The 27,347-nt window shown below is 42.3% G+C and overlaps 1 protein-coding gene across 3 annotated transcripts; it reads right to left on the reverse strand.

The window, feature by feature from the left end:
* Positions 1-2,770: 2,770 nt before the first annotated feature.
* RAB11FIP1 (RAB11 family interacting protein 1) lies at positions 2,771-27,022 on the reverse strand. Of its 3 annotated transcripts, none has more exons than XM_008172018.4 (6): positions 26,570-27,022; positions 15,794-16,242; positions 13,754-14,597; positions 10,418-12,742; positions 8,945-9,050; positions 2,771-6,668 (listed from the first exon to the last, which is right to left on the reverse strand). In XM_008172018.4, the coding sequence occupies exons 1-6, from the start codon at positions 26,926-26,928 to the stop codon at positions 6,453-6,455; spliced, it is 4,299 nt and encodes a 1,432-aa protein (XP_008170240.2). In that variant the 5' UTR covers positions 26,929-27,022; the 3' UTR covers positions 2,771-6,452. The 3 variants fall into 3 exon arrangements, with proteins under 3 accessions (XP_008170240.2, XP_008170242.2, XP_005286576.2); XM_008172020.4 differs by lacking the exon at positions 26,570-27,022 and adding an exon at positions 23,618-23,780; XM_005286519.4 differs by lacking the exon at positions 10,418-12,742 and having other exon boundaries at positions 26,570-27,007.
* Positions 27,023-27,347: the final 325 nt, after the last annotated feature.

Consider the following 27,347-nt stretch of genomic DNA (forward strand, 5'->3'; position numbering starts at 1 on the left):
TGAATGACAAAACTTTTGTCTTTCGGAGGTGTCCTTCTCCCCCACCCCCGAAAGACAAAAGAAAGTTTTGCCGCGACAAGCGCCAGTGTGAACAGTGTTGTTGGCAGGAGCGCTCTCCTGCTGACAACACAAACGCCACTCGTTGGGGGTGGAAGATTTTTCGGCAGGAGAGCCGACAAACAGCAGCAGCACGGCTGTAGTGACAGCCATGTCACTAAAAGTTGCGTAGTGTAGATATAGCCTGAACAACATGTCAATGAAGAAAGCCTTCCTAAAGACATTGCTAAACAAATAATGGCAGAAAATTTAACAAGCAAGGAAATCAACCAGCCACCTCTCTGCTCCAGGAAAGCCAAACAATGTCAGAGGACTAATACGAACCAATTATGAGCAGTTACAGCTAAGGGTAACCAGCCCTCATGTTTCAGAGAATAAGCCAGCCTGGTGCTTGCATGGAAGTGGAGCTTGGGAGAGGTGGAAAGCTGCTTACCAGGCCACAGCAGTTTCCCAGTTAGCCAGGCTCATTGGCAGTAGAGGTTTTTATGAGGCTTCAAGCATTGACCAGAAGATACCAAACTAGAGGAGCCAATGGTCTGACAGAGCATGACAATTCACATGAAACTAAAAACAGAAGCCCTGTTTCCCAGAATGAAGTCAATCAGCTATGATTTACCTTCTCCAGCAAAGGTTTCCACGTGGAAACACCTGCAGCGAGAGAGTAGGCATCTGATTAGCTTTCTTCCAAGTCTCTACAATACCTCCTTAGAGCTATGCACAAGGATGAAATGCTTGAAAGTACCAGGTAATTTCTATTCAATGCTGGCTTGTAAGTTTCCCCAGAGCATTATTGCTGATGGCCCTGGCAGAGGGCAGAACCATTCAGACTGAATGCAGAAGGACTTTAATAGCTAGTTTGATCCATCCCTTGAAGGAAACAATGCCTTAGAGTGGAGGCAGAGAGAAGCATCAAGGAGGCTATTATAGTGGCATGCAAGTTCTCCTGACAAGGCAAATACATTTTAGGCTAAAGTGGTCTGACAGAGACAAAGGAAAACGGATTATTCTCCCACCTTGTCCTTGCTGCCCAGATATACTGAACAAAGAGTGAAGAGGATTTAAAAGTTAATGCAGTTAAAGTGCTCCTGAAGGACTGACATACTTACTAACCTGGTTCTAATGGACTGTTTTTGGCAATAACTTTCATACATTCTCTATCATGTAAATAAGCTCAGTCTTCACATGCTGCTGAACTTGATCAGACTTCCCACCCCACAGGGTGTTTACCATGGATCAATGCAGCTAGAGACAGCTCCCAGCCCTCTAGCAAATCCCAAAGTAGGCGAGGGATAGGCAGCAGCAATGTGAGTGTGACAAAGGGCATGTTTTCACTAGCAACGTGTGTGTAGTCGCGGCAAAAAAAAAAAAAATCAAAAAGCAAACAAAAAAACACCTCCATGAGAGGAATAGCTCCTAGCACAGGTGCACTGTCTACACTGGAACTTTACAGCACTCAGGGGGGTGTTTTTTCACACCCCTGAGCAAGAAAGTTGCCGCACTGAAAAGCGCCAGTGTAGACAAGCCCAAAGAGTGTGTCTTCTACTCACTTTCTGCCAATCGGAAAGTTGAATGTACTGGATCACTGAGCCACAACCCACTGCATTTTTTTTTAAGTCCTCCCACCAGGGAGGAGCAGATATACAAATAATAAACAGAAGGAAGATCATTATCAAGTTTCATTGTAGTGGGTGTCTAGCTAGCTCAGAGGATAGTGGTAATTGCTACACTTGTAGTTTACTTGTCTGTATCTAGCCCAGGTCGCTGTGGCCTAAAGCTGTTACTCTCGGCTTCTGTAAAATTAGCAATCTGTGCAATTCCCAGTGAAGAGGTGTCCACATCAAAAAATCATAACTAGACCCTTAGTTGGCTGACTCAATCGATCACTGAAAATGCCTTGAAGACGTAACTCCCTTCTCAGCTCTAAAGAGAAGAGAAGAGAATTGGGGCACAGTGCCAGGAGAACAGAGCACAGGAAGTTTGCCCTGCCGCTGGCTATGCTGCACTTGTTCAGCAGTGGATTTCAGTCTTGAGGAACGTCAGCCCAGCTCCTTTCACCAGTTAAAAAAAAAAAAATTAAAGAGTCACAATTTTGAGAACTTACCATGGTACTACTGCATGACCTGGAAAAGACAGACCACCCTCATGTCCCCCTGGTACACAAGTGGACATCAAGCATCCTCTGCTGACAACTATCAAATGCTGGTATTTTGCAGAGCAGAGAATCACTACCTGAACTTGAGGAAAATATGAGCTGGCAGCCAAAGCTAGAGGGCCATAGGCCCATGAATCAGAATTGCCTTGAGATGCCACATTAAATCTTAAACACCTCTTTCTTTTTGTAGCACACAAACATTTGTCTAACTGTAAGCCAGTTTCACCTGCTTGTTTTATACTTTGACATTAAGTTATCCACATTCCCAGCTTCTCTCATTTCAGCCATTGAGCTTTAACTGCAGGAGACTCTGGCCCACTGTAATCAATCACATATGGCATAAAATGATTTCGCCGTGCAAACTTTAGGAACGGCTGAGAAAGCGAATGCAATTTTCTCTACAGTGATGGAAGAGACTTATTCCACTCTGCAGGGCCACTGCAGAACAGTCCCCCAGATTATACACATTAGCGATTTGTCCATTACACGGAGTTCTCTCCATTCTGTCTTGTGCATTTTCTAGCACTTCCAGAGTCTAGTGAAAAACAACAAGAGTGTTCAAACACTGAATTAAAAATTTTATTTTAGTGTTCCATAAGAGTGAAAGTCATTTTTAAAAACCAAAAAAAAAGTACCCAGACAAACAAAGCAGAAAATATAAACATAAAAATACATTTGGATCCTTCAATATTAAACATTCATTAAGCAACTGTACAGGGGCTTGACAAACAAGCTTTAATCTCATAAGTACTCAAATTAAGTACCTTTCTTAACAAAAATTCCAGTCCTTCTATGTCAAAACACTTCAAAAACAGCATTGCCAATAAAAAAATTTGAGGTACAATAAGACTGTGCAACATTTTCACAGCTAATGAAGTAGAAGTGTGACCTGTAAAGTATCACTCTCTCCTGGCAGTGCCCAAATCTCACCAATAAATGAAACTTACCACGTGCAACCAAGAGATCAAGCCTCATTGTGTAAGAGCAGCCAGCTAACCTTTTGTCCAGACAGACAGACTCCAAGTGTAACTGGTATAAAAGATGACCAAAAAAAGAAAACCCCTATCAAAATTCTATAGTCCCATCTTGGAAGTAGAATGTCATAACCTTAAGTGGAATGTTATCAGCAAATATTAAAACCACAGGGTTTACATTTTCCCAAGATAAGAATACATTTGGTTAATGATAAACATCTTCGTAAAGTATTTATCCCTCAAGCAGCAGGTGCAGCATTACAAACAATGGCTTCAGCTGCTGGTGGTGGAGCAGCATCTTAACTCCAGAGCAGAAGGGCAGCCATTTAAAATGAGGCTAGTAAAAATCACTTCAAATCATTGGATTCATTTAGATTAGTTCTGAGTATAAAAGCAAGTCCAACCATTAGGATTATAACAGCAGTTTCAAATTCAGACTGTTTAGCTACTGCTCAAAGGCACTAAAGAATAGAGCTCTCCACAGTTCTCATACAACCAGAAAGCTGTTGGTAAGCTATGGAATCAAGTCCTGAAGGCAAAAAAAATTTTAGGGAGGTGCAAGCAACAATTCCTCTCCACAGAAACATCAAGGGGGTAGAGGCAACTGAAATTAATGTTTCATCTTCCTCGCTATTTCAAGGCACAAGCAGCAGTCAGTCATTTTCAGTGAAGATAGCTAGTTCCATGCAAATTAAATATATATAAACAAAATCTAGAGATTCTGCTAAAAAATTCAGCATAAGCTACTCCACTCATGGGATCTGGGACACTGAAAATTACCCCTTAACTGAAGTCATCTGCTCAGTCACTCATTGCTACTATGTACCTGTGGTCCTAGAAAGGAACATTACACCTTAAACCTTTCATTCATAGTATTATGAATTATTTCATGTATGGCTTCCCTTGAAGGAAAGTTGTATGATAGGGCAGTTAAGTTTTGCCTACACTTTTTAATCACAATCAATCACAAAATAACAAATGCACATAACAGCATATATATTTATATACAATTCCAGTAAACATTGATTTCTTCTATGTAAATAGATTAAATTATGTTTCACTACAAAAATACAGTATCTGAGAAGTTTACAGTGGTCTCCAGTGTTTTGTGAAAATATTAAATATAAGGCAATAGATTATTAAAAGGCTAATAGGAAATTCAACTAGTCTCACCTCTCATTAAAGTGCTCTAACGAAAAGAATACTGTGACAAACTGTCCCCTCCTAAACTATAGGTGAAATTATCACTCAGAACTTTAGGGAAGACTTAATGGACCTTTCACCTGGATAAAGGGTAGAGTTTGTTTTATTTTTATTTTTTTGCTTCACAATACATGCTAGATGTTAAAACAGATTATCCAAAGTACTTTAATATTGTATCACAGATCCTCACTGTACCTTCAGGAAGTCAATTTGACAGCGGTGAGCACAGAACTGTTAAAATTGAGAGCCTGCCACACATCAGCCCCAACATTAAATGTAGATGTAGATTAATGTTGAATCCAATCACAACTTTCCATCTCAGTGCTGAATTTTATTGACAATTCCTATCAACACTATCCTAAAAGAATGATTTGAAATGAGCCTGCTAAAATGATTGTTTGCGAGTGTCTTGCTGTTTGCTATCCGATATAAATGGGAAATGCCTGTCCCATGGCAAACTCCATAGTTACAGCAGACCAAGGCAAAAGATTCAGACAGAGTTATCTGATTTATCTTGCAAAATAGCAGCACATCTTCTGATTACATTTAAAATAAAACCTGTTCTAACATTCTCAACCACAAATCTTATTACTGGAAACCAGCTCAATTTTTAAAAGCCACAATTTGAATGCTACTTTACTAAGAGACCCAGGTCTCAGACATCTCTCTCTCTCACACACACACACACACACACACACACACACACTTTAGATGTTCCATATGGATCAACTTGGACAGCTGTTCCATACTGTAGGTCCTAGTTTCTCAAATACAGCATGTTTAAAAATTTATGATCTTGAGTGGCACAACAGAGAAATCTTCGACTTGCTGAGCATAGCAATATAAACAAACTAAGCATGTGTACCACAAAGGAAACAGGTGCATACATGTTTATATAGGATACAGAGTAAACTGTATGGGAGTTGTGTGCCCCCTAGTTTGAACAAGAACCTTCAAATCAGGAATATGATGGCTATGAAACAAAACAGCTCCTAATTCAGATCACTATACAGGTCTGTCTCATCTTACGTGGGGGTTCCGTTCTGTGGTTAGCGCATAAAGCGAAAACCGCGTATAGCCAAAATCCAATTTCACCCGCACTACAGATATAGTATTAAAATTGTTATTTTTCTCTTTTTTGTTTTTGCCGACCACGTAAAGTTGAAATCGCGCATGTTAAATGCGCATAAGATGCGACAGACCTGTATCGTCTAAAATTTTTAACTGTTCTTTAATCATGTAGTCGAATGGCAGTTATATCTTGGTTTGATTTTTGCTATATTAAAGCAGCCATAAGAGCCTGCTCAGAGCACTGCTTTGAAATTTTTCAACACTAGGTTTTTATACAGGCTTTGAGCTTCCCTTCCCAAAATGAGATGTACACACTTCATTAGTAGTCACATTTTCTGTAGATTTAAAGGCCTTCCAATTTTACAGCATGTTTAAAGGGCATTAAATTTTTTACAATAAGGCAACTTATGGTTCCCAAACCTCTTTCTGGAGTGCTTTTTAACTTCTGTAATATAATTATTTGAACAAAGCAATCAAATCCTTGAATTAGTGTATGCGATGGCTTATTGCACTACAACTTAAGTCTTAGAATTAAGAACAACTGTTGTTCTTAGTCTGAGAAACCCGGTTCAGTTTTTAAAACACCAACCCTTAAGCTAAACTCACAAAACTAATAAAATAAAGAAGCCAACAACTATCAGTGCCTCACTGAGAAAAGTGGCTTCAAAAACATTCACAGCCACATGAATCTCAGGCCTCTGATTACATTCTTTAACAATGCCTGCCAGGTGGTGGTAAAATATTTACAGTGTACCAGAAAGAAAGGTGGAAGACTTCTGACTATTGTATTTTTGGCTTATGTATTCAAGACCTGGTATAATTATTAACTAGTCTCCAGATAAGTGGAATCAACTTTTTGCAAGAGACACGGAAAAGTGATTTTTTTTTTGTAGGCAGCAGGTACCAGAACATCAGCAACTTCACATTATCTATCTGTGAAGTTTGAGTAATAAGATGGGAGTCCAGTCCTTTATTCAGGTTTACTGGCAGAGGTTTTACATCCTTCCAGCCTTATTTTTTGGAGATGGAGCCCGAAGAATGTTGGGAGTTTCTTCCATGACTCTGACAAGCAAGTTATCAATGTAGTTTTCTAGCTCCCGCACCTGGAGATCTCTCTTTGTAATGGTATCCTTCTGTCTCAGCACCAGCTGGATCAGCTCATCATGTGTTAATTGAGCATAAGCATAGGCAGGTTCCGAAGGATCATATTTCTTTTGGAGAGAGAAGACAGACAGGGTCAATGCAGAAATAAGTGTTTTACAGTAATATGAGAAGACTGCCTAATGATCTTTGTATTCAGGGAAGGTTGAAGAATTCCAGGGATATTGGTTACCAAAACAGGATTGCTCTTCAAAGACATTACTGTACTTTACACCTTGTTAAAGTTTCACACAACTGGCATTTCAGGATTTATCAGTCACTACTTCAGTGAACAGGAAAAGCAAGTTCCCCAGGGCCAAAACCTGCCAGGCTTGCAACATCAGCAATGACAGGGAAAAGCTACAGGACCAAACCAGTATGGTAAAGTGACACAAATGCAACTGCTATCGCAAGAGAGACATCTGTTAGGGCACTTAGCAATGACAGCTAGAAATGACAGCGAAGTTATAATTATTAGCAGATATTCATGCACTTCCAAAATGTGAACAGGTGGAGCTTTATAACAATCGATTATGTGGAAAGGAAAGTAACAGGAAAAATATTTAAGTACTGCACTTTTATGGCACAAGAATATTTGATACTGTAGGACTTAGGAAGTCCATGGCATCTATTCTAAGGGGAAGGAAGACTCAAAATGAGACAAAATTTGGTAGCGTTTTCCATAGCCTCAATTTTATGGCTCAATATCGGTCAGCAATTTACAGTAGTATGTGAATGCCAGGTTTGCATGGGATTAAAGGGTAAAATTTGAGTCCGAAACAAAAGGACAGATGAGTCATGATCCTAGGACATCAATGGCCCAAAGACTTGCATAAAAAATTCCCCATGTAATATTAGCACTGAAAGATCTACAGAACCACAAGTTAAAATATACTGAATAAAGTGAGAGTCAAGCTCAGGTTAAACAGCAGTGAACGTACTTGATGACTTTGAGACAAACTTTAAAGACAGTTATTTAGCAATACATTGCTGGACAGTTATTCTTAAAATTAAAATGCTGTTTGCGGTTTTAAACAGAAATGAGTTTTAGTAACCTCTGCCAAATAATTTGTTATACTTCCTTTTTAGTGCAGCAAAAATACAAGTAGTATTAGCATAAATATTACTTTAGTACAGAATACTCATTGTACAACAGACTTATTCATAGTTGTATCTCAGTGGCACTACAGGGAATAGTTTTGTATTTGCACAGCTAAGATGTGGTCTGGAAACACCAGATGTTTAAGAAAACAGGCTTCTGTAGACTTTGAAGAGCAGCACACCTGAGTTTAAGTGAAAAAATTCAACTTTTCAGTCACATTTTTCTTTTGTGGCCATTTACTTAGGAGTTTCGGAGCCCGAGCAGTAATGTTTACATGACTATTTTCAGCACTGACGCATAAGCCCACATCAGCTGACCCAGGCTGTGAGATTCACTGCCATTTGGGGTAGTGTGCGCAGGCACATAGACATTCCTTAAGATGAGGAATCCTATATTACAAGCCAGTTTGTGCCTTGATTTCTGAATCAGAATTTTCTCAGAACATGGTTTGCTCATTTTTCAGACCTCTTATCTAATGGTGCCTCAGGGATCAGAACTTATGCAAACACTTAGACAATACTTTTCAGAGATTTGAGGGGAAGAGAAAGAAGGTGAAAGCTTTTAGCCATGCACATTTAGAAATATAACCTACTTTTGTGAGGCAACATTCTCCTGCTTTAACAAGTAGACATTTGGCCTTTCAGACTGTGGAGGAAGTTCTTAATCGTGGGAGCTGCCAATGCAGCAAGTTACAAGGTGATGGGTCCCACTAGTCTCTGCTGAAAAGATCAGCAGTGTAGCAGATAGTGACTACCTGCCCCCAACCACCTTGAGTAAGCATGGTGTAAGCAGACTCCAGGTTACAGTGGCCACACCCCACATATTGTAGGCAATCCTTGCTGTCTCCAAAGTAGTATATTTACTGGTCACCCTCTACCCGAGGCACTCCTACTAGTCATCTTCCTGGCTCACAACCAAACCTCCCCATCTAGTGGAGAACCAAAGAGCACTTCTGGGTTTACTCCAGTAGTACAGCCACAGTTTCTTGGGACACCCCCATCAGGAGCCTTTTTTTGCTTTAAAGTCATTTGCATTGAATAAGAACAAAAAGTGAATTCAATTTCTTCCTCCCAATGCTGGGAAATAGAGAAAATAAGGAACTCCTTTAACAGACATTGTTTGAGTGTCAGAGTCAAAAAATGTAAGTTACCCTGAGTAAGCAAGTTCACACTGAGTGCCCTGGAAGCTACGAAGTTTACACTAACCATTATGAAGCTATAACCCAAGTTTCAATTTCTTTCATACCTTTCTATTGCTCTCAGTCCAGTTTTCATCCATTTTTGTGGTTGTGATCAAATTTTTAGTATGCGACTTATTTGCTGTGGTGTTCATTGGCTTCACAGGATGAGGTCTGAAACAAAAGCCACAACTTGTTTAGGCAGTTCCTTAACATCTTGAGATCTTATCACAAGCAAAGCATCCAACAGGTTCCTCAATCCAGTAAGACTGAACACAAGGGGATTTAATGAATTTCCTTATACACCTCAAGATATGAGAAATTCACTTCCAGGACAGAGTTCTGCCTCCAATTACAGTTTTCCATTGGGTGGGCACACACTCACTCACTCACCCACCCTGTTCTGCTGGCTTATTTTTATTGCATTCAAAAAACAAAACAAACAAAAAAACAGTATCATGGTAACTGGAAACATCACATAACAGAAGTGGTTACATGAGGTGCTTACACCATATTCGTGAGTGCTTAGTTTTTGTTTGGTTGTGGGTTTGTTTAAAGTACACACATATTACTATAAGAGTTAGATTCTACATAATTTCCTCACATTATCTTCATTATAAATCTACATACCAAATATCCTCTTGGGCAGCAGATTTATTCCATCTTCTCTAAACGGACTAATTCTTGCATAAGGCACCCTAGATGCCTAGGCATAATCTTGTATTCTCTAGACCCATTTGTAATGGCAATTTTAAAAAGTGGAAGTAAGTTACCCAACTGTGTTTCAAGCAATCAATTTCTGAACAATAATTCCCTGGAGCTCTACAGATAAAGCGGTTCTGAGGCTAGCAGAGTTTCACAGAAAAAGACAGCTCCAATTTGCACCTCAGACTATAATGGGGTGCCGATTAATTGGAACGTGAACAGCTCTGGAAGTCCAAAAGCATGTTGGTCATCTGGGAGTCAGGCCTATTAGTCACAGGAAGTAAGTTTGCCTGTAGTATGTTTTAATGCTTAGAAATCTTTACTCTACCAGTTAAGTGACCACCACAGTTCTCAGTATTGCCTTTGATTGTATTTCCTCATTTCTGAAAAGCTAGAGATCATAATGCAGTTTACCAAATCCAGCTGTTGACACCAGAATATTTGTGGTATTAAAATAGCATTATTCAAAAAGGATAAATCCATATTTGACTAATGAGCACCGAGTTTCCTAATGTAAACAACTTGCCATAAATAATAGAAGTATTGTGAATGTTAGAACTGCCCAAAGCACTGCCACTGCTCATTCTAAGTTTTTGGGGGCACAGTTTCTAAGTTTGGTGCAATCACTGATTTTTTTGCTAATAAAAGTTTGTGGCAGTGGTCTTACACTGGTATGGTATAGTATAGGTCTCTGACAGGATCCAAAAGTCAGACCAAGTTAAGATTGTATGAAGTCCCATCAAAATGAAAAAACTATCACAATATTTCTGTAGCAAGAAAAAAGTATGTCTTGTACAACACTGAGAAATTTTATATGTATTTCCCCATAGTCTCACCTGTGCTTAACAGACACACTTCCACCACTCTGTTGTGTTTGATTGGGAAGTGTCTCAGAGGGTGAAACCCATGCCCGAAGCACCTTCTTCTTGCCAGCATTTTCGACTTTATGATTGAAGCTCTCTGCTGGTGGCTTTTTCACTGATTCTGCTCTACTACTGTCGCAAGAGCCAGTTTGGGGGGAACTAGAGGAAAGGGAGAGTTGGGAAGAACTGGACAGGGAGGTAAAAGAAACAGACTTTTCAGAGGACTCAAAAAAATCACTCTTCCTACTTTCCTTAATACTGCTAGATTCCTTCAGTTCCTGTTCCTCAACAACACATCCATGCTCACTGGGATAAGACAGGATATCTAAACCTGACTCACTAGTCTTGCTGCTTGCACTATGAATGTCTACTATTGAATTTAGTTTGGATGATTTGCTAGATTTAAAAGTATCTTCAGGACCACCTTCTCCCTTCTGAAGTAATATACTTGCTCTATCAGTAGAGCTCATATCTGAACTGAGTTTTTCTACCTCAGTGACTGACAATGAATCTATACATTGATTTTCTGTATTTGGAAAACTTTTATAAATTGCAGTCATTTCATTGTTCTTTTGAGAGCTGTCTAGAAGCTCATCATCTGATCCTACTTCTGGAATAACTGGAAGGCCAACATGTGTTAGACTCTGATCTCCAGTAACTGGAATGGCAGACTTAAGGTCTGTTCCAGAGTCAAATAATGAATCATCATGACCATAAGTTTTGTGTTTTAAGTGTCCATTATTGCTATCATCTCTGTCAAGATGATGTGTAGTTGACCGAGTGGCTGTTTTTAATAAGCTGTCACCTGCTGGGTTTTCATGTGGGTTCATGGGATTCTCTCTATGAAACACAAATCCAGACCCAGACATTGTGCTGTCAGATGGAGTAAGCAGCTCTTCATCTTTCAGTCTACCAGTCAGAGAAACAGGTGCACACTTATCTAGTTTTACAGCATTTCTTGGGGCAGGCTTTGGCTTTGCATTTCTTGGGGCAGGCTTTGGCTTTGCAAATAGAGGATTGAGCTTACTAACATCCTCTGACATGTTAGGGTCCTTAGGAAGCAACGTGTGAACTCTTGGAGTTGGTTTTGGCGGCTCTACTTGAACTGAAGAGTCACTTTTGATGGCATGAGTTACCTTGGACTGTAATGCGAGCCCAAATTCTTCCATGTTGAGTGAATGCTTACTTTTCTTTCCACTATATAGTTCTTGCTCCTCGTTTAATTTGCTTTCAGCAGAAGATGGCTGTATTACAGCATTCCCAGGTGAAAGGCTATAATTAGACTTGGAGAGAGAAGTCAGTTCTTTGCCATCTTTCATCCAGGTTTCAGCACTCGTACTGCTGGCTTCAATGTCATCCTGAACAGTGCTCTCATTGTTCTGAACAGAACTCCTACTTTCATCACAGAGTTTAGATGAACGGTAGCACTCCATACCCAGCACAGAGGCAAACCCTTCTCTCTTTTCTGTTATGGTTGGATCAGTAGTGAACATTTCTTCACATGGATCAGGATGCCATCTCTCACGCTGCTCTCTGTCTAAAGCCTCAGCATGATTTCTGCTGGAATCAGTATATTCCAACTCATCAAGATGAAAGGTCACTGATTTCTTAACGCCACTGTTATTTTTTTTATCCGGTGATACCATCTGTACCTCTTTGGCATCACACTGTTTCTTTGGGGTCTGCCCAACCCTTTCGTACACAGGTAGAGGAGATGACTCAGACAGTGACCCCAGAGAATTTGATACAGTATTTGTATCATTAGTCAAACTTTCATTTTGAGACTCCTCTGAAGAAACAAAAGCAGGGTGCTCTGAATCAGCAAAGTTTATTGCAAAGGAACAATAGCTTTTGCTAGAAACAGCAGAAGGAAGGGAGAAAGAGGGAGGACTAGTAAAGCTTTTGAGGTCTTGCACTTTTGATTCCTGTCCCAGTTTAGATACAAAAGGATTATTGTCAATAGAAAGGTGAGTAGAAGGGAGAGGAGAAGAAACATGCCCCAGAGTTGCACGAGGATGGGGGAAATACAAGAGAGGACTAGTGAAGCTTTCCGAGTCTTGTGCTTTGGATTCCTGTTCCCAGTCAGAAATGAAAGCGTTATCATTAGAACGTTGTCCAGAAATGAGAGATGGAGGAAGAGGGCTACTAGAGTCTCGTGCTTTAATTTTTTGTCCCAATTTAGAAGTGAAAGGGTTATTGTCATTACTAGAATGATGTGCAGAAAGGAAAGCAGGAAGGGAATCAGGTACAGAAGTAGGAAGCGTGGCTTCGGTTTCATCCTCTGAAGACACTCCCAGTCTGTAAAAGGGACAAAAACTTGCGTGTCAGTTGCAGATGCAACATGTGAGAGACAGAGAAAGACAAGTTCTAAAGGTCGATTTCACAAAATTTGCAACATACTAATGATGCATAAGAAACTGCAAAGACTTAAGAGTTTAATGGACCAATAAAACAAGCTTGAAATAATTTATGTTTAAATATTTTATATGCAATACCAATACTTGTGATGCAAAAAAAGTGTGTTGTAAAGTTTGCTACATGCAAATCAAAGATTACTAGGGCGATGTCTACTTTTAAAGCAACTGTACATAATTTATTTTGCATCCAAGACATAAGTACTAATAGCATAATAGCTTAAGATGTTTACATTTACACACAAGGTGTTTAAACATAAATGTAATTGAAGATCTAGTGTTAAAGACAGACAACTCAGGATACTTGTTAGTAAGGCCACGCTTCTTTCATATATGTAAGTCACAGAGCAGAATTTCTGAAAAAAATCTCACACAGAACCCCAGAAATATACTTCTTGGAACACATCTGCTTTTGGCATCATTCACAGTTTCATGATTTGCCATTCTCCAGGCCACAGCAAGAAGTATAGTGGAGAGCAATAGGTTTTATTAAAGAGGATATTTCGGCCCTTCTACACACTTTCAAACGTAGACACTAAGGCAGGAGAATATTGTTAGTTTTTGTTATGGGTTAATAGAACAAGGAATAAATGACTTCATACTATCTGAAAAGATATAGGCACTAAAAACCATTATGTTAGTGCATCCTCACTTATATGAAGTTAAATTGGTTAAGAATGGAAGTAAAATTTAATACTTATACCAAGAATCTTAATAAGCGTGTAACTGGTTAAACTTTCATCTAGTGGTGAAACACAAATGAGTCCCCCACAAGAGATGTTATAAAGGGCAACAGCTACAGAAATGTTACCTTCTGGCAGGAAGTGGGCCAGCCTAGCCATATGTCTGCAGTGCTTTATATCAGAATCTGAAACTGAAATAAAACAAGACTAACCTGGGTTTGACAGCTTTGGTTTGGATTGTCCTTGCAGAGGCTGCAGACTTGTCTGGTTTCTGTTCTTCCATGAGCGATTCATCAAATGGGTTATGCGATTTCTTGTTTCTGGGAATATCTGCTGTGTTGCTGTTTTTTGGAGTACTTTCTTGGTTATAGTCCTTAGGGATTTCAACAGGTTTTACCTCTTTTTCATTCTTTTTTTCTTCAAGAAGTTTGGCTTCTCTCTCCTTCAAAGTCATGTCAGACATTTTTTCTACATCACTGTTTTTCACTACTTCCTTTCTTCCTGTGACTAGAGACAACAAAGCAGACTTCTTGTTTTCTTGTTTTTTGTCCTCTTTAGTTTCTTCTTTTGCAGTTTCTAAACTCAGTGAAGCACTATTTCCCAGTAAATCTCCGCCGCTAAGTAGTTTGTATGATGGTAGGGTCATAGACTTAAAGGACTCCAATGAGTGGGACCCAGATAAACCTCTGCTAGGAGACATTCTTCCTGTCTTTTCATGTTCCTTAGTGTATTTTGAAGACAGGTTTTCTTCTGATTCAGAGGGCTGGTTTTTCCTGAATGTTTGAGGGGAAGAGGAAGGAGTGTTGTCCTTTGACGTGGTTTCCTTTTTTGTTTCACTTTCCTTCCGATAAACATGATTGCCATTGATACACACGTTGGATCGGGGTGTGGGATCATTTTTGGATTTAAGGCCACTGAATAAGGAGAGCCCTTCTTTCTTGGTGTTGCTGGAGGTTATTTCGTTTAGTTGCTTATTGTCTGCACTTGCTGTTCTCTTATGAGCCATGAGTACAGGAACATGAAGTGAGTTATCTTCAGCTTTGTTTCCAAAGGCCTCTGCAAAAAAAAAAAAAAAAAGACATTAAAGCTATGAAAAACATTTTCCGGTGACAGTCAATATTACAGTCTAAAGTGTTGAAAGACTCAGTGATTACTCATGACAATGGAAAAATTATGTTTAGAGATACAGAAAATTTGTTATCTAAAGCAGGAGTATCACCCTGCAGAGCAGCGGTGCCCAAACTTTTGCAGGTTGGGCCCACCCTACCCCTGTCTGTGCCATGCCCCCGCAGAGCTAGGGGACGCGGACAAGGGTAACGGAACCGAGGCTGGGACTGCAGCGGGGGGGTGGGGGGTGGGAGGGAAGAGGGCACAGGGCTGAGAGTGGGGCCAGGACCAGATGTGGGGCCAGGAACATAGCCGCGGGCGGGACCGGAGCAGAGTTGGGGACAGGGAGGGCTAGTGCTGCTCTCTTCCTGCCGCCCCCTCAGGGGGGCTGGTCAGGGCCCTGTCGCACCCCCTCAAAACCAGGCCCCACAGTTTGGAAACTTCTGCTATACAGGGTTTGTGGGTTTTGGGGGGGGGGGGGGTGATGTGCATAGGAGGCAAGGTGGCAGATCACAAGGAAGAAGTATCCTATTTCATCCAAAATGGCTCCAGCAATACAAAGAATGGTATCAAATTCTTCTTAAATGTTTTCAATGGATCTGGGACCATACAGCTATAATAGTCCTGTTTTGTAGTGTTGGCCAGAAAACAAGAACTCCATTTCACCAAAATGTAAGGGTTTGATATTTGGTTTCATTCTGCATTTGGAACAAACACCAAGACATTTTTTTTTTTTTTTGGTGTGCAAAGAGACATGCACCCATAGCAGCAGACTAGCCAAAAGCCTGGTAGCTATAGCACTCACCTAGGAGATCAGACACCCAGGTTCAAGACCCCACTCCTAATCAGGCTGAGCATTTCATCAGAAAATTCCCGATCAGCTTTACTGTTTTAAATAAAACGTATACAATAAAAGAAAATTGCATCTGATCACCCACCTACAAATGTACTGCCAACAGTGCATTAATGCTGATTTTAGCCAACATCAGCAAATATTTTGTCACTTTCTTTCTCATAAGAAAAATGGGTGGAATCTTTGCTAATATTCTGTCAATATATTAACCTACTGTATCAAAATCAACCTCTCTTTTGAGCAAAGATTTAAGATAGTAATAAAATTTAATATTGTGAGAGGAAATACTCACTTTCTGAATTTGGAGGAAAGGAATCATCATCATCATCTTCCCCCCACTTTGCCTGAAAGTCACCAGGTTTAAGCCTAACTTTCTCCGTCGCTGGCTGAAAACCGGGTAAAACTGACATGGACTGGGAGAGGGAGGTTTTCTGCAAACCAGGTTTAGAAAACAGGGTTTTGATCTTGGATTTTTTCTTTTCTTTCTCAGGGCTTTCCTCTTCGCTATCCGCTGGCGAGTGAGTTATGCTGGGAATGATGGCGGATGCTGTGTCAGGCAGTCCATTGGCCCGCTTTCCTTTGAGTTTGCCTTTCAGCTTGCCAAATGGAGACCGGGACTTGTCTTTCATGGATAAATCAAACATGCTGGCTGTCATGTTGCTCCTCATGAACTGAATATCCACCTCAATCTCTCCTCTCTCTTTTTCCTTCTTGCCAGGTTTGGAGTGAAGTGTATACCACCTGCAAAAGCAAGACAAAATGTCATACAAACTTCGAAAACAAACTCTGGTTAATGCAAGCCACAGAAAAATATGGCAGAGGGAAAAAGGAGAAAACAGACTCCCTAGCTGGGAAACTACTTCATGTTTAGACAAGGATCAGAGAGCTTACTGTGGGCATCCCTACTAAAATAACTTTTTTCATGTACCATGCTTTAACTGGCACCAGAGACTTGGTGGGATAAGGCCCATGACGGGAATACAGGTATAGCAGGACGGGTACAGCTTCTTCAGGAAGGACTGGCAGGGTAAAAAGGGAGGAGGTGCTACATTATACATCAAGAATACACACACTTGTTCCAAGGTCCAGAAGATCCAGAAACAATAGTTCATGGATTAGGGACCCAATTTTATGGGGTTCCAGGGGCTTCTGTATAGATTATTTAGGTTAATCTTTCTATCTACCCAATGGGACTCAGGGCTCAGTCTAGAAGATACACCTCTACTCCGATATAACATGGGCTCGCATATAGTGCGGTAACCCTTGGGCTCAGGCTGCTGTGGGGAGCCCTGGGCCCTTTAAATCACCGTCGGAGCCCTACTGCTGCCCCAGGGGCTGCGGCAGCAGGGCTCAGCCGCAGTGATGAGCTGCCAAAATCTTAACAACCGGTTCCCTCCTCAACCCACGCTCGCCACCGGAGACTCCTGCCCCATCCACCCCCCCCCCCGCGTTCCTTGACGCACCCCCCCGGACCCCTGCCCCATCCACCCCCTTTCCCTGTCCCCTGACTGCCCCCTGCCACCCCATCCAACCCCTCCTCTCATTCCTCATGGCCCCCCGGGACCCCTGCCCGATCCAACCACCCCTTCTCTCTGTCCCCTGACTGCCCCTGGAATCCCTGTCCCTGACTGCCTCCCACCGCCCCATCCAACCCCTGCTCCTTCCTGACTGCCCCCCCGGGACCCTTGCCCCCATTCAATCCCCTTGTTCCCTGCCCTCTGACCGCCCCGACCCCTATCCACCCCCTGACCACCACCCCGAACTCCCCTGCCCTTTATCCAAGCCCCCCGCCCTCTTACCACGCTGCCTGGAGGTGGCTGGTGGCACTACAACCGCGTCCCTCAGCTGGAGCCGGGCCAGGCTGCCGCCACCATGCAACTCGTGAAGCACTGGTGGTGAACGGCTGTGCCGCTCGGCTGGAGCACCGGGTCAGGCTGAGCTTGCGGCCTGCCGCACAGAGCATGCGCTGGCGGCGGGGCGAGCTGAAGTTGTGGGGGAGAGGAAACAGCTGGGGACTAGCCTCCCTGGCTGGGAGCTCAGGGGCCGGGCAGGAAGGTCTCGTGGGCCACCATAGTGGGTGCACACCCCGCCCCGCCCCTAAGAGTCAGAGGGACCTGCCGGGAGTCGAGGTGGGGAGTCCCAGTGGTGCTTACTTGGGGCGGCTCCCGGGAAGCATCCGGCAGGTCCCTCTGGCGCCTAGGGGCGGTGTAGCGTAGCTAGGTAGGGAGCAGGGGGTTACCTGCCGCGGCGCGGGCGGCCCTCCTCACAGCCCCGGCCCAGCTCATCTCCTCTCCGCTATTTCTCCGCTTCCCTGGGCCTGAGCACGAAGCCACCACTTGCTTCTCAGCCCTCCCAGGCTTCCCACACGAACAGCTGATTCGCGGGAAGCAGGGGGGGGGGGGGGGAGAAGGGAGCAGAGAGTTCAGGGGAGGAGGCGGAGCGGAGGTGAGCTGGGGCCAGGGGCAGGGAGCTGCCGGAGCTCACAGAGTTGGCGCCTAGGGCGCCACTTTAAATTTAAAAGCCCTTTTAGAACTGGTTGGACAACCAGTTCTAAAAGGGCTTCTAAATTTAACAACCGGTTCCTGCGAACCAGTGGGAACCAGCTCCAGCTCACCACTGCTTGCCCAGCAATTTAAAGGGCCCGGGGCTCTGGCCCTGGGCCCTTTAAATCACCATCGGAGCCCTGCTGCTGCGGTAGGGATTTTTGGCTCCCGAGGACCGCGTTATATCGGGGTAGAGGTGTACCATCAGAGATGCTTAGTTTTGCAGTTCTCAAACTGTGGATTTGTGTCTCCAGGGGTCAGCAACCTTTCAGAAGTGGTATGCCAGAGTCTTCATTTATTCACTCTGATTTAAGGTTTTGCATGCCAGTAATACATTTTAACGTTTTTAGACCGTTTCTTCCTATAAGTCTATAATATATAACTAAACTATTGTTGTATGTAAAGTAAATAAGGTTTTAAAAATGTTTAAGAAGCTTCATCTAAAATTAATTTAAATTAAAATACAGAGCTCCCTGGACTGGTGGCCAGGAAAATCAGCTGGTGCCGCCTTCAGCACGTGTGCCATAGGTTGCCTACTCCTGAGCTAGATCAACATTGCTTTCTCGTATTTGCTGTTTTAATGTAAATGCTCTTGGCTGCTCTGAAATTAGTAAGATTGTGGTTTCTACTGTGAGACTATTCTTAATGGAATAACAGTGTGTGACTAACATACACTCTGACAATCATTTAATGAGCTGTTTTAACTACCTAGCTGATCTACCTAGGTGAATCTCATGAGGGCCGGTTTGGCCTTTACTTTCACAAAAGTGATAGGTTTGGCAGCACTGGCTTCTTGTAAATTGATTATGCCCATGTAAAGGCTCCTCCTAACGGACTGACAACCATGAATGCTGGGTTTGGTGTGGACTTATTTTTCTTCCAGGGACTAATTTTTTAAAACTAGTTCTGGGGTGATATCAGGCATACAAGAGCATTAGCACCAACTTGGCCCATAAGCAAACACTCAGTGGTTCTTGACAAAGCTGTGTAGCACTCTGGTGTGTGAAGGACTTCTCAAACACCAATATCTAATGAAAAATGTAGCTGTTTTTAAAATGCATTGGAAAAGATGGCATATGGCAGATGTTTATAGCCTATCATAGGAAATGTGTCAAGTTTTAAATATTTCTTATTTTGGACTTTAAAAGCTCTTCAGCCATCAAGGTTCAGTATGCAGGAAACTTATTCCATTAGATAGTGGTGTAGTATTCTTCCAGGTTTACTTTTATCCAAAGATCTGAAGAAAATTAAGGAAAAACCTGGTAATGCCTCTTGGAAAACGTAGTTTTGTCAATAACTGTTTTCATATCTTGTTTCTTACGTTGAAACTTCCTTGTCATTGAGCTGTTGGCTACTGGATTTATTTTAAATTTTGTTGAAGAGGATATAATAGAATAACCCACCATTTTCATTTGAAGTTTTTCTTCTAACCTCCCACTTAGGCTATGTCTACACTATGAACCTTACAGCAGCACAGTCGTGCCGCTGTAAGGCCTCCTGTGCAGGCACTGTATGATGGCAGGAGAGAGAGCGCTCTCCGGTTGGCATAATTAAATCACCCCTAATGAGCGGCGGTAGCTATGTCGGCAGGAGAGCGTTTTCTCACCGACATAACCCTGTCCACAACGGTGCTTTCATTTTTTTTAAATACCCCAGACCAACAAAAGCGCTATTGTAGATGTAGCCTTAGTTACAGTATGTAGAATATATACAATCATGGCCCTGACTGCTGACATGCACATTGTTCACTAATCAGTCTGTGGGGAAGTTGCCTACAGTTTGTTGCACAATATTGCAAAGATTGTGTTGCTGAAAGTAAATAGCTATTACTTGCACAGCAACTTTTCTTAGAAATGATGGCTGTACTTAAGTTAATAGAAGTTGCATTCCTTGAATATTTAAAGCTTTTTTGAAAACATTCAACTGGGACCATTTTATTAAACGGGCTATGCAAAATAAACAGGATAAGCTCACTGATGTACATTTGGAGCCAGAAAATACATAAGAACATTCCTTGAATTAAACACACTTTTGAGTCACAAAAATGGTCAGTGGCTTTTTACATTTAAATGCAAAATATATTCATTTTTATACTTTTGTCTAAGGCTTGATGAGTGGAACTTATTCAACTTGTATTCTTTGATACTCCAATGAGAATGGTCAGCATTTCCAGTGTAGGTTTCATTTTAGGGATTTTGTAATTTGGCTGTTTGTCATTGTAGGCTGACACTTGGAAGAAAATTGCTTTAATAAAACTTGAACTCAAGTTTTCTCACCCCTTTCTCTTTAATGCATTTCTTCAAGAGTGCTTTTTATGTTTGTCTGAAAGTGGAAACTATTTGGGGGTCAACTGTCCAAAATAGTTTTGAAACAAACTGCCTAGACCCATTATTTCTCTTCACCTCCAATGTGTGGCAGTGCAAAAACAGGCAGCAAGGCATTTTCATGTTTCATGCTTTTCATTCCACTTGTGATGGAATACTTCTGTTAGTTTGCTTTAATTTAGTAGTTAAGCTGTGAGGGAAAATCCCAGCTCCTTTCAAAACAGCCTTTCATGTCAGTTCTGCGGGGTCAGCAGATCTATAGCTCCTAGTGATTGGCAAGAAACTATTCATGGTGCATGATGCCAGTAAATACCTACTCTTTGTGCCAACAAGATTGAAATGTCATAAAGTAGTACACCATGCCTGGTAATTGAACAAGTTTAATAGTCTAACATAAATAGCCTGCAGTGTTTAAAACCGTAATTTCAGAAACAGATAAAGCGTTCAAAATATAAGTGCAGAAGTCCTGTCTATAAAGAATCTTGCTTTTGGTACCTTGATTCTGAATCAGTATTGTATTAACAGACTCAAGTAAATAGAAACATCCAACAATGATAAGGTGCTTCCCTCTGCGGTTCAGGAGCTTCTACATTTGAAAAGTATTGAAATAGTAAATGAACAGAGAATTGGAAAGAAAGGTATGGGGTGTTTGGAGAATGCCTTGACTGAACTATTTCAGATGTTGGTGTGTAGTTTGTTCTGTTGCACTGATGCCTTTTCTGGCATACCTGCTTCTACTTTTAACCCCTGGAAGTTTCAGGAAGCAGAAACAAAGTGTAAAGTTTGGGAAACCAAAGTGAAATGTTACTTTACCCTTCCTCATTTAATAAATTTTTAGTTGATGACTCTCATTAGCGCTTTAATATTGTCTCCTTAAGAAACTATGGCCCTCTGGAACTCCTTTATCCCTTAGGCCTGGTCTACACTGGGGGTGGGCGGGGGTGGGTGGGAGGGGGGATTGATATAAGTTACGCAACTTCAGCTACGTGAATAATGTAGCTGAAGTCAACATACACCTCTACCCTGATATAAAGCGGTCCTCGGGAGCCAAAAATTCTCACCGTGTTATAGGTAAGTAGGGAGAGGAACCGCTTCCCGCCCCAGCTCACCTCCGCTCTGCCTCAGGGGAGGAGGTGGAGATGAGCTGGAGCGGGGAGCGGTTCCTCTGAGCCCCCTTCTTACTTGCTGTGGCCTTCCCCGGGGCACCTGTGCCCCAGCTCACCTCCGTTCCGCCGCCACCTCCCATGAGTGCGCTGCAGCTCCGTTTCCCCGGCTTGCCGTGCCAATCAGCTGTTTGGTGCGGCAAGCCTGGGAGGAAGGAGAAGCGGAGCTGAGCAGCGTGCTCGTGGGAGGAGGCAGCGGCGGAGCGGAGGTGAGCTGGGGTGGGGAGCGGTTCCTCTGAGCCCCCCCCCCCCTTACTTGCTGCAGCACTGTGGTAGGGAGAGCGCTCAGCAGATCGATAGTGCCGGAGGTAAGTGTAGCCATGCCCTTAGTTTTGTTTTGTTTTTTTCTCCATGGGACCTTACCTACCAGTTCTGAGTTAATTAAAGTCTTCTCTTTTGAAGACTTCTATTCTGCTGCTCATGATTTCCTTTCCTTAGAATCATGAAATCTATCATTTCTTGGTCACTTTCACCCAAATTGCCTTCTACCTGCAGATTACAACCTGTTGGTCACAATCAAGTCTAGAAGGGCTGCCCCCTGTTTACTTCCTTCACTTTCTGAAACAAATTGTCTCCAATATATTCCAAGAACTTATTGGACATTTTGTGTTGTTATATTACTTTTCCAATAGATGTCTGGGTAACTAAAGTCTCCCATTACTACCAGGTCTTGTGTTTTGGATATTTGTTTGTTCTAGAAATGCCTCTTCCGCCTCCTCTTCCTGATCTGGTGGTCTGCAGTAGAGTCCTACCCATGAGGTCATCCCTATTTTCCCCCCTTTTTGTCTTTACCCAGAAACTTTCATCTGGTCTGCCCAGGGTGGATTTTATTTAAATCAAATTGATTGAAATCACTAGTCAGGAAGACTCAATTTAATCATGGATTTCTACATAAAAGTGCATTCTTGTTGGTTGTTGTAACTTTAATACATATTCTTCACAACTCAGAGATAGATGTAGGCTTCATTTTTAGAAGGTACACACTATGCATTTTTAAACAGTGATTTATTTTGAAAACTTTTCAGATTAGTTTTACAGCTATATCAGAAAATGAATGATTGTTTGGTTATTTCATTTACCAAAGGTAATTGAAGCAGATATTTATGAAGTCATTGGGAGGTGAACTATCTCCAATTCAACAGGTTAATCATTAATATTTGGAGGATTTTCTTGCCATGCTGTATTAGGAAGAGAACATCACCAGACAGACATTTAAATTGTTTTATTTAACTATTTCTCACGTCTGTATTTTATTTATTTATTTAAAAACATTTTTACTGTTAACAAGCATGTTATCTTGTTTGGAAAAGAGAAGACTGAGAGGGGACATGATAGCAGTTTTCAGGTATTTAAAAGGGTGTCATAAGGAGGAGGGAGAAAACTTGTTCACCTTAGCCTCTAAGGCTAGAACAAGAAGCAATGGGTTTAAACTGCAGCAAGGGAGGTCTAGGTTGGACATTAGGAAAAAGTTCCTAACTGTCAGGGTGGTTAAACACTGGAATAAATTGCCTAGGGAGGTTGTGGAATCTCCATCTCTGGAGATATTTAAGAGTAGGTTAGATAAATGTCTATCAGGGATGGTCTAGACAGTATTTGGTCCTGCCATGCGGGCAGGGGACTGGACTCGATGACCTCTCAAGGTCCCTTCCAGTCCTAGAAAATCTATGAATATATGAATCCTGATCTAGCTGTATACAAAGCTAGGAGGAAAAATCTTTAACTTCATACAATTTCCACTGCACAGTTAACGGAAAGTAACACTTTACTGAAGGAGCTACTATTCCAGGAGATTATGCCCTTTAAGGGTATTTATTTATTAAGAACAAAAGTGTTTATTACTTGCATTGGACAGTACTTTCATTCTTCACCTAAACAAGAGGCCTTTACAAACGTGCTAAATATTCTTGGGTGACTTCATTGTTTTCAGTGTGAACTGTTACTGTTTCTTTTTAAAGATTTATATACAAAAACCAAGTGTATATCAAAACTGAAGTAAATATTGAAAACTTCCCTCTAACCCATATCCTACTCAAAGCCATTATTGCCTCCACAATAGAAAAAGGTTAAAAAATGGACATTGACTAACCTGTAAAACCCAATCCTAGTCTCCTCCAGATATGACTAGCAAAAGACTGACCCCAACACTGAATCATTAAGACGGTTTCATTTTTTCAAAGGAAAAGGATTTTCTTTTTTGTAAGAAACACAAGCAGTCAGACTTTGTTAGAGGTAACCAACACAGCTTCTGTGAACATGCTATTTTGACTCAAGCATATGTACAACAGCCGCAGAGAACTTAAGCTTGTCTGTACTGAAATACCTTCACAGGAGCTTTAGAAAAGACTAGTTGAATCTTGATAGCAGAGTTTTAATTAAAAAAAAAAAAAAAAAAAAAGGCTTAAAGATTATCTACTTAGATGACCTTGTCAATGATTTCCTCCTCAAAGGAAGGTAGATACAATCCTTTAAAAAACCCATTTGAATTCCTACACACTGATGGTCGTTAGTCCAGGCATCATACTTCAAGACAATCAAAACAAGTAGTTTTCCTAGGGGGCTAGGCTATAACAAGTTAGCCCCTTATGAAAATTACATTTAATTAAACTGATCATGAATGACTTATTCAATGAATTTGTACATTGGTTTTTAATGCTGATTGATAGTTACAGTTATTATAAGTTTAGTATTGTTAGGGTTTTCAAAGCCTCGGTATACATTTTTATGAATCCAAATAAAACAATATATATTTAAAATTACTATACTTTGCATGAGGAGAAAACTATCCCTTCATACTGAAATCAACAAGAACAGTTGTAGCTGGTATAGTTAAAAAATAAGCCAAAGCCTGCTAAAATAGATGCCCAGTGATTGTATTTTTGTCATAAAGTTGTACTTTCCTGCTCTAGAAGTTTCAATGCAAGTTCAAAGTTTTCAGAGGAAAGTTTTATTTTCACTGGTATGAAATATATATAGAAGAGAACGATGACCCTAATCTTGAAGTCAGCTTATTACTAATGACATTTCCATCCCAGTAGAAGGGTACAGTGCAGCAAGTGAAGATCTCAAACGCATTTGACTAGAATTTTCTGATGTGGTGCAAATATTATTCATATGTAAATAAGTTTTCATTTTAGAACAACTATGGTAATAAACATGCCTTTTAGCTCTCCTTTAATATGCTTGCCCCTACTAAAAAACACTTCCAATAAGTCAGTGTATAGTTCTTAATACAGCCTGCAAAATCAGAAGACAATCATCTCTTTGGAGCAATGATGCCTTCAGAGTAGTAGTAGATTAAAAACATCCAGAGTGTATAAAACCAAAGACACTAAAATCAGAACATAACTCCACCTGTCCAATAAATATAATTTAATAAGCACACAACTAAAATGCACTAACATTAAAAAACTTAAATCTTCACTCCTGTAGTGAACTCGTGTTCATCCTCCCATTTCCCCTCCTGCAGATATTTTTGTAAAAGGGTATGATCCAACCCATAGGGTCCAAACTGTGCTGGGCACTCAAACAAAAAGGGACACAGAGACACTGTGTCCGCTTGCAAGGAAAAGAAACGAACTGCAAACACAAAAATGTATACATTGTTTTGTAGTAAGATGTTTAATGGCATAATTTGACCTACAGAATCTTCTCTGCCGCTGATAATGCGCAAGAAAGACCCCATCTGATTCTGCAGGACTAGGAGTCAGAAAAATATTCTCCTGTTTGTAAACTGAGATTATCTGATGAAAAGTACTTGAACCTGAATAGCAAATCCCAGAATGACACTTTAAAAATCATTTTCCTTCATCAAACAATCCTATATCTTTGTCATTTCCTGAACTGACCAACTGTGCTCCCAAATACAAGCTTTAAATTAAAAAAAGTTTTTCTAGCCCTCATGAAATAAACATTACACACAAAAGAACAAGCAGCAGAGCAATACTGTCCCAAAGTCTCCAGTAAAATAGCTAAGATACGTAAATTGGTCCTATTCATCACAATGCCATGTTAATTTAGAAGCCTCATGATGACATCCAATTTAACTCTCAACATTGTTTGTTTCAGAAACACCTGCTCAAGTGTTTATCCTGCAATCTGAAACTGCTTTCCACTCCCTCCTAGTTATCAACAGCCTCATTTGTCCTTCACCCACTTGCCAACCCACTTGCTTCCCCTCACCTTGACAACTTCTGCAATGCATGGCCAATACAAGTTTCTCATACTGAAAACTGAAAATGTGAGGACAATGCAGACTACATTACATTTATCAAAATAAATATCCTTGATGCTATACTGGGTATATTCTTTATCATTTTATTAAAACTTTAAATTAAGCTGGAACAGAATCTAAGGACCTAGCTGCAAAATTCAGATTAAGTTTGTCATGGAATAATAGAAGATTTGTCTACACAGAAACACACATTAAAACTTCAGCTGATTTATAGCTTCCCTACTTCTCAATTAACTCCTTGTTATCAAAGGGCACTCCCTGGTTGCCAACCCAGATTGATTCCATCCCACACAAATCTCTCTCGCTTTATTGTGGCAAAGTGCTGACATATTGCACCAAGAAACTAGGGGATGCTAGGGGAGGGCAAATCAAACACCCAAGCCTCAGCTCATGACACAACAGTTCTGATCTACTCCGGGCTTTCCAAGAATAGGAAACAGAGAATTTCAGAGGCGCACCCCACTCCTTCCTCCAACTGAAGCTGTCGGCGAGCAAAGAGAAACTGCCTGAGTCCCAGAGAGACAAATGGGGAGAAAGGAAGGACAACCACCCCGTCATTGTCCTAAGAGCAACCTGCCGTTCGGGGAAGGCCTGTGCTGGGAACCAGACACGGGACTCAAACCCAGGGGCGATCCCACTGTGGGGGGCTATAGCGAGCCTGGGAGAGCTCGGCTCGCCACGGAACCCCACCGCCCCGAGCTCGGGTCAGAACCGGAGCTTCCAGCCCATTCTGCTCCAAATAGGCAGCGTGAGGGACAAGCCCTTCGCCCCCCGGACCCCCGCCTCGCTACCGCCAGCGGGACTCACCGGGTGCTGCGGCGGCCGCCCTCTTCCTGCAGCTCGGCCAGGCGGATCTCGGCCCGCCCCAGGAACTTGTCGAGGCCGAGCAGGGCGCGGTGGAGCACGGTGAGCTGCAGGGCCGGCTCGCCGCCGTGGCCGGGCCGGCGGGGGGGCAGCTCGAAGGTGGCCTCCTCCCGCCAGACGGGCGAGCCCAGGCAGCGCTCCGACACCGAGGTGGCGAACTTCTCCTTGCCCAGCGCCATCAGCGCGTAGGCGTCGCTGCCGCCGCCGGCCCCCTTGGCCTTGGGCCGCAGCCCCCGGGCCCGCAGCACCGTTACCTGCACATGGGTGGGGGCCCAGCGCGGCGGAGAGTCCGACAGCGACATCTTCTACCGACCGACTGCTGAGCTGGGACTGGCCCGGCCGGGGAGTGCGCGCGGCAAAGCTCGCGAGAGCCGGGGCTGGCTCGCGCCGCTGGAGGGGCAGGTGTGTGGGGGCGGGGCACAGGCTCCGTGTGGGGGAAATGGGCGTGTCCAGATGGAAGGGGCGGAGCCAGCCGAGATGGGGCGAGCGGCCTGGCTGCCTGAGTCCCAGTTCCAATCAGCGCCCGCCAGCCGCCTGCAACAGTCACTGTCTGCGCCCCTGGGTGTGTGCAGCGCGATGGTGCCAGGGGGTTGCCCTGCCGAGTGGGGCCTCTGGGTACCACTGCCACAGTCAGCAACGCTAACCATAGTAACCACTGTCCCCATAGACCAGTGCCAAGTGTCCCCGTCAAACAGCGGCCCCACAACTGCCCCCTTCAAAC

This window comes from Chrysemys picta, chromosome 2, assembly GCF_011386835.1.
Source record: "Chrysemys picta bellii isolate R12L10 chromosome 2, ASM1138683v2, whole genome shotgun sequence".
Taxonomy (NCBI): Eukaryota; Metazoa; Chordata; order Testudines; family Emydidae; genus Chrysemys; species Chrysemys picta.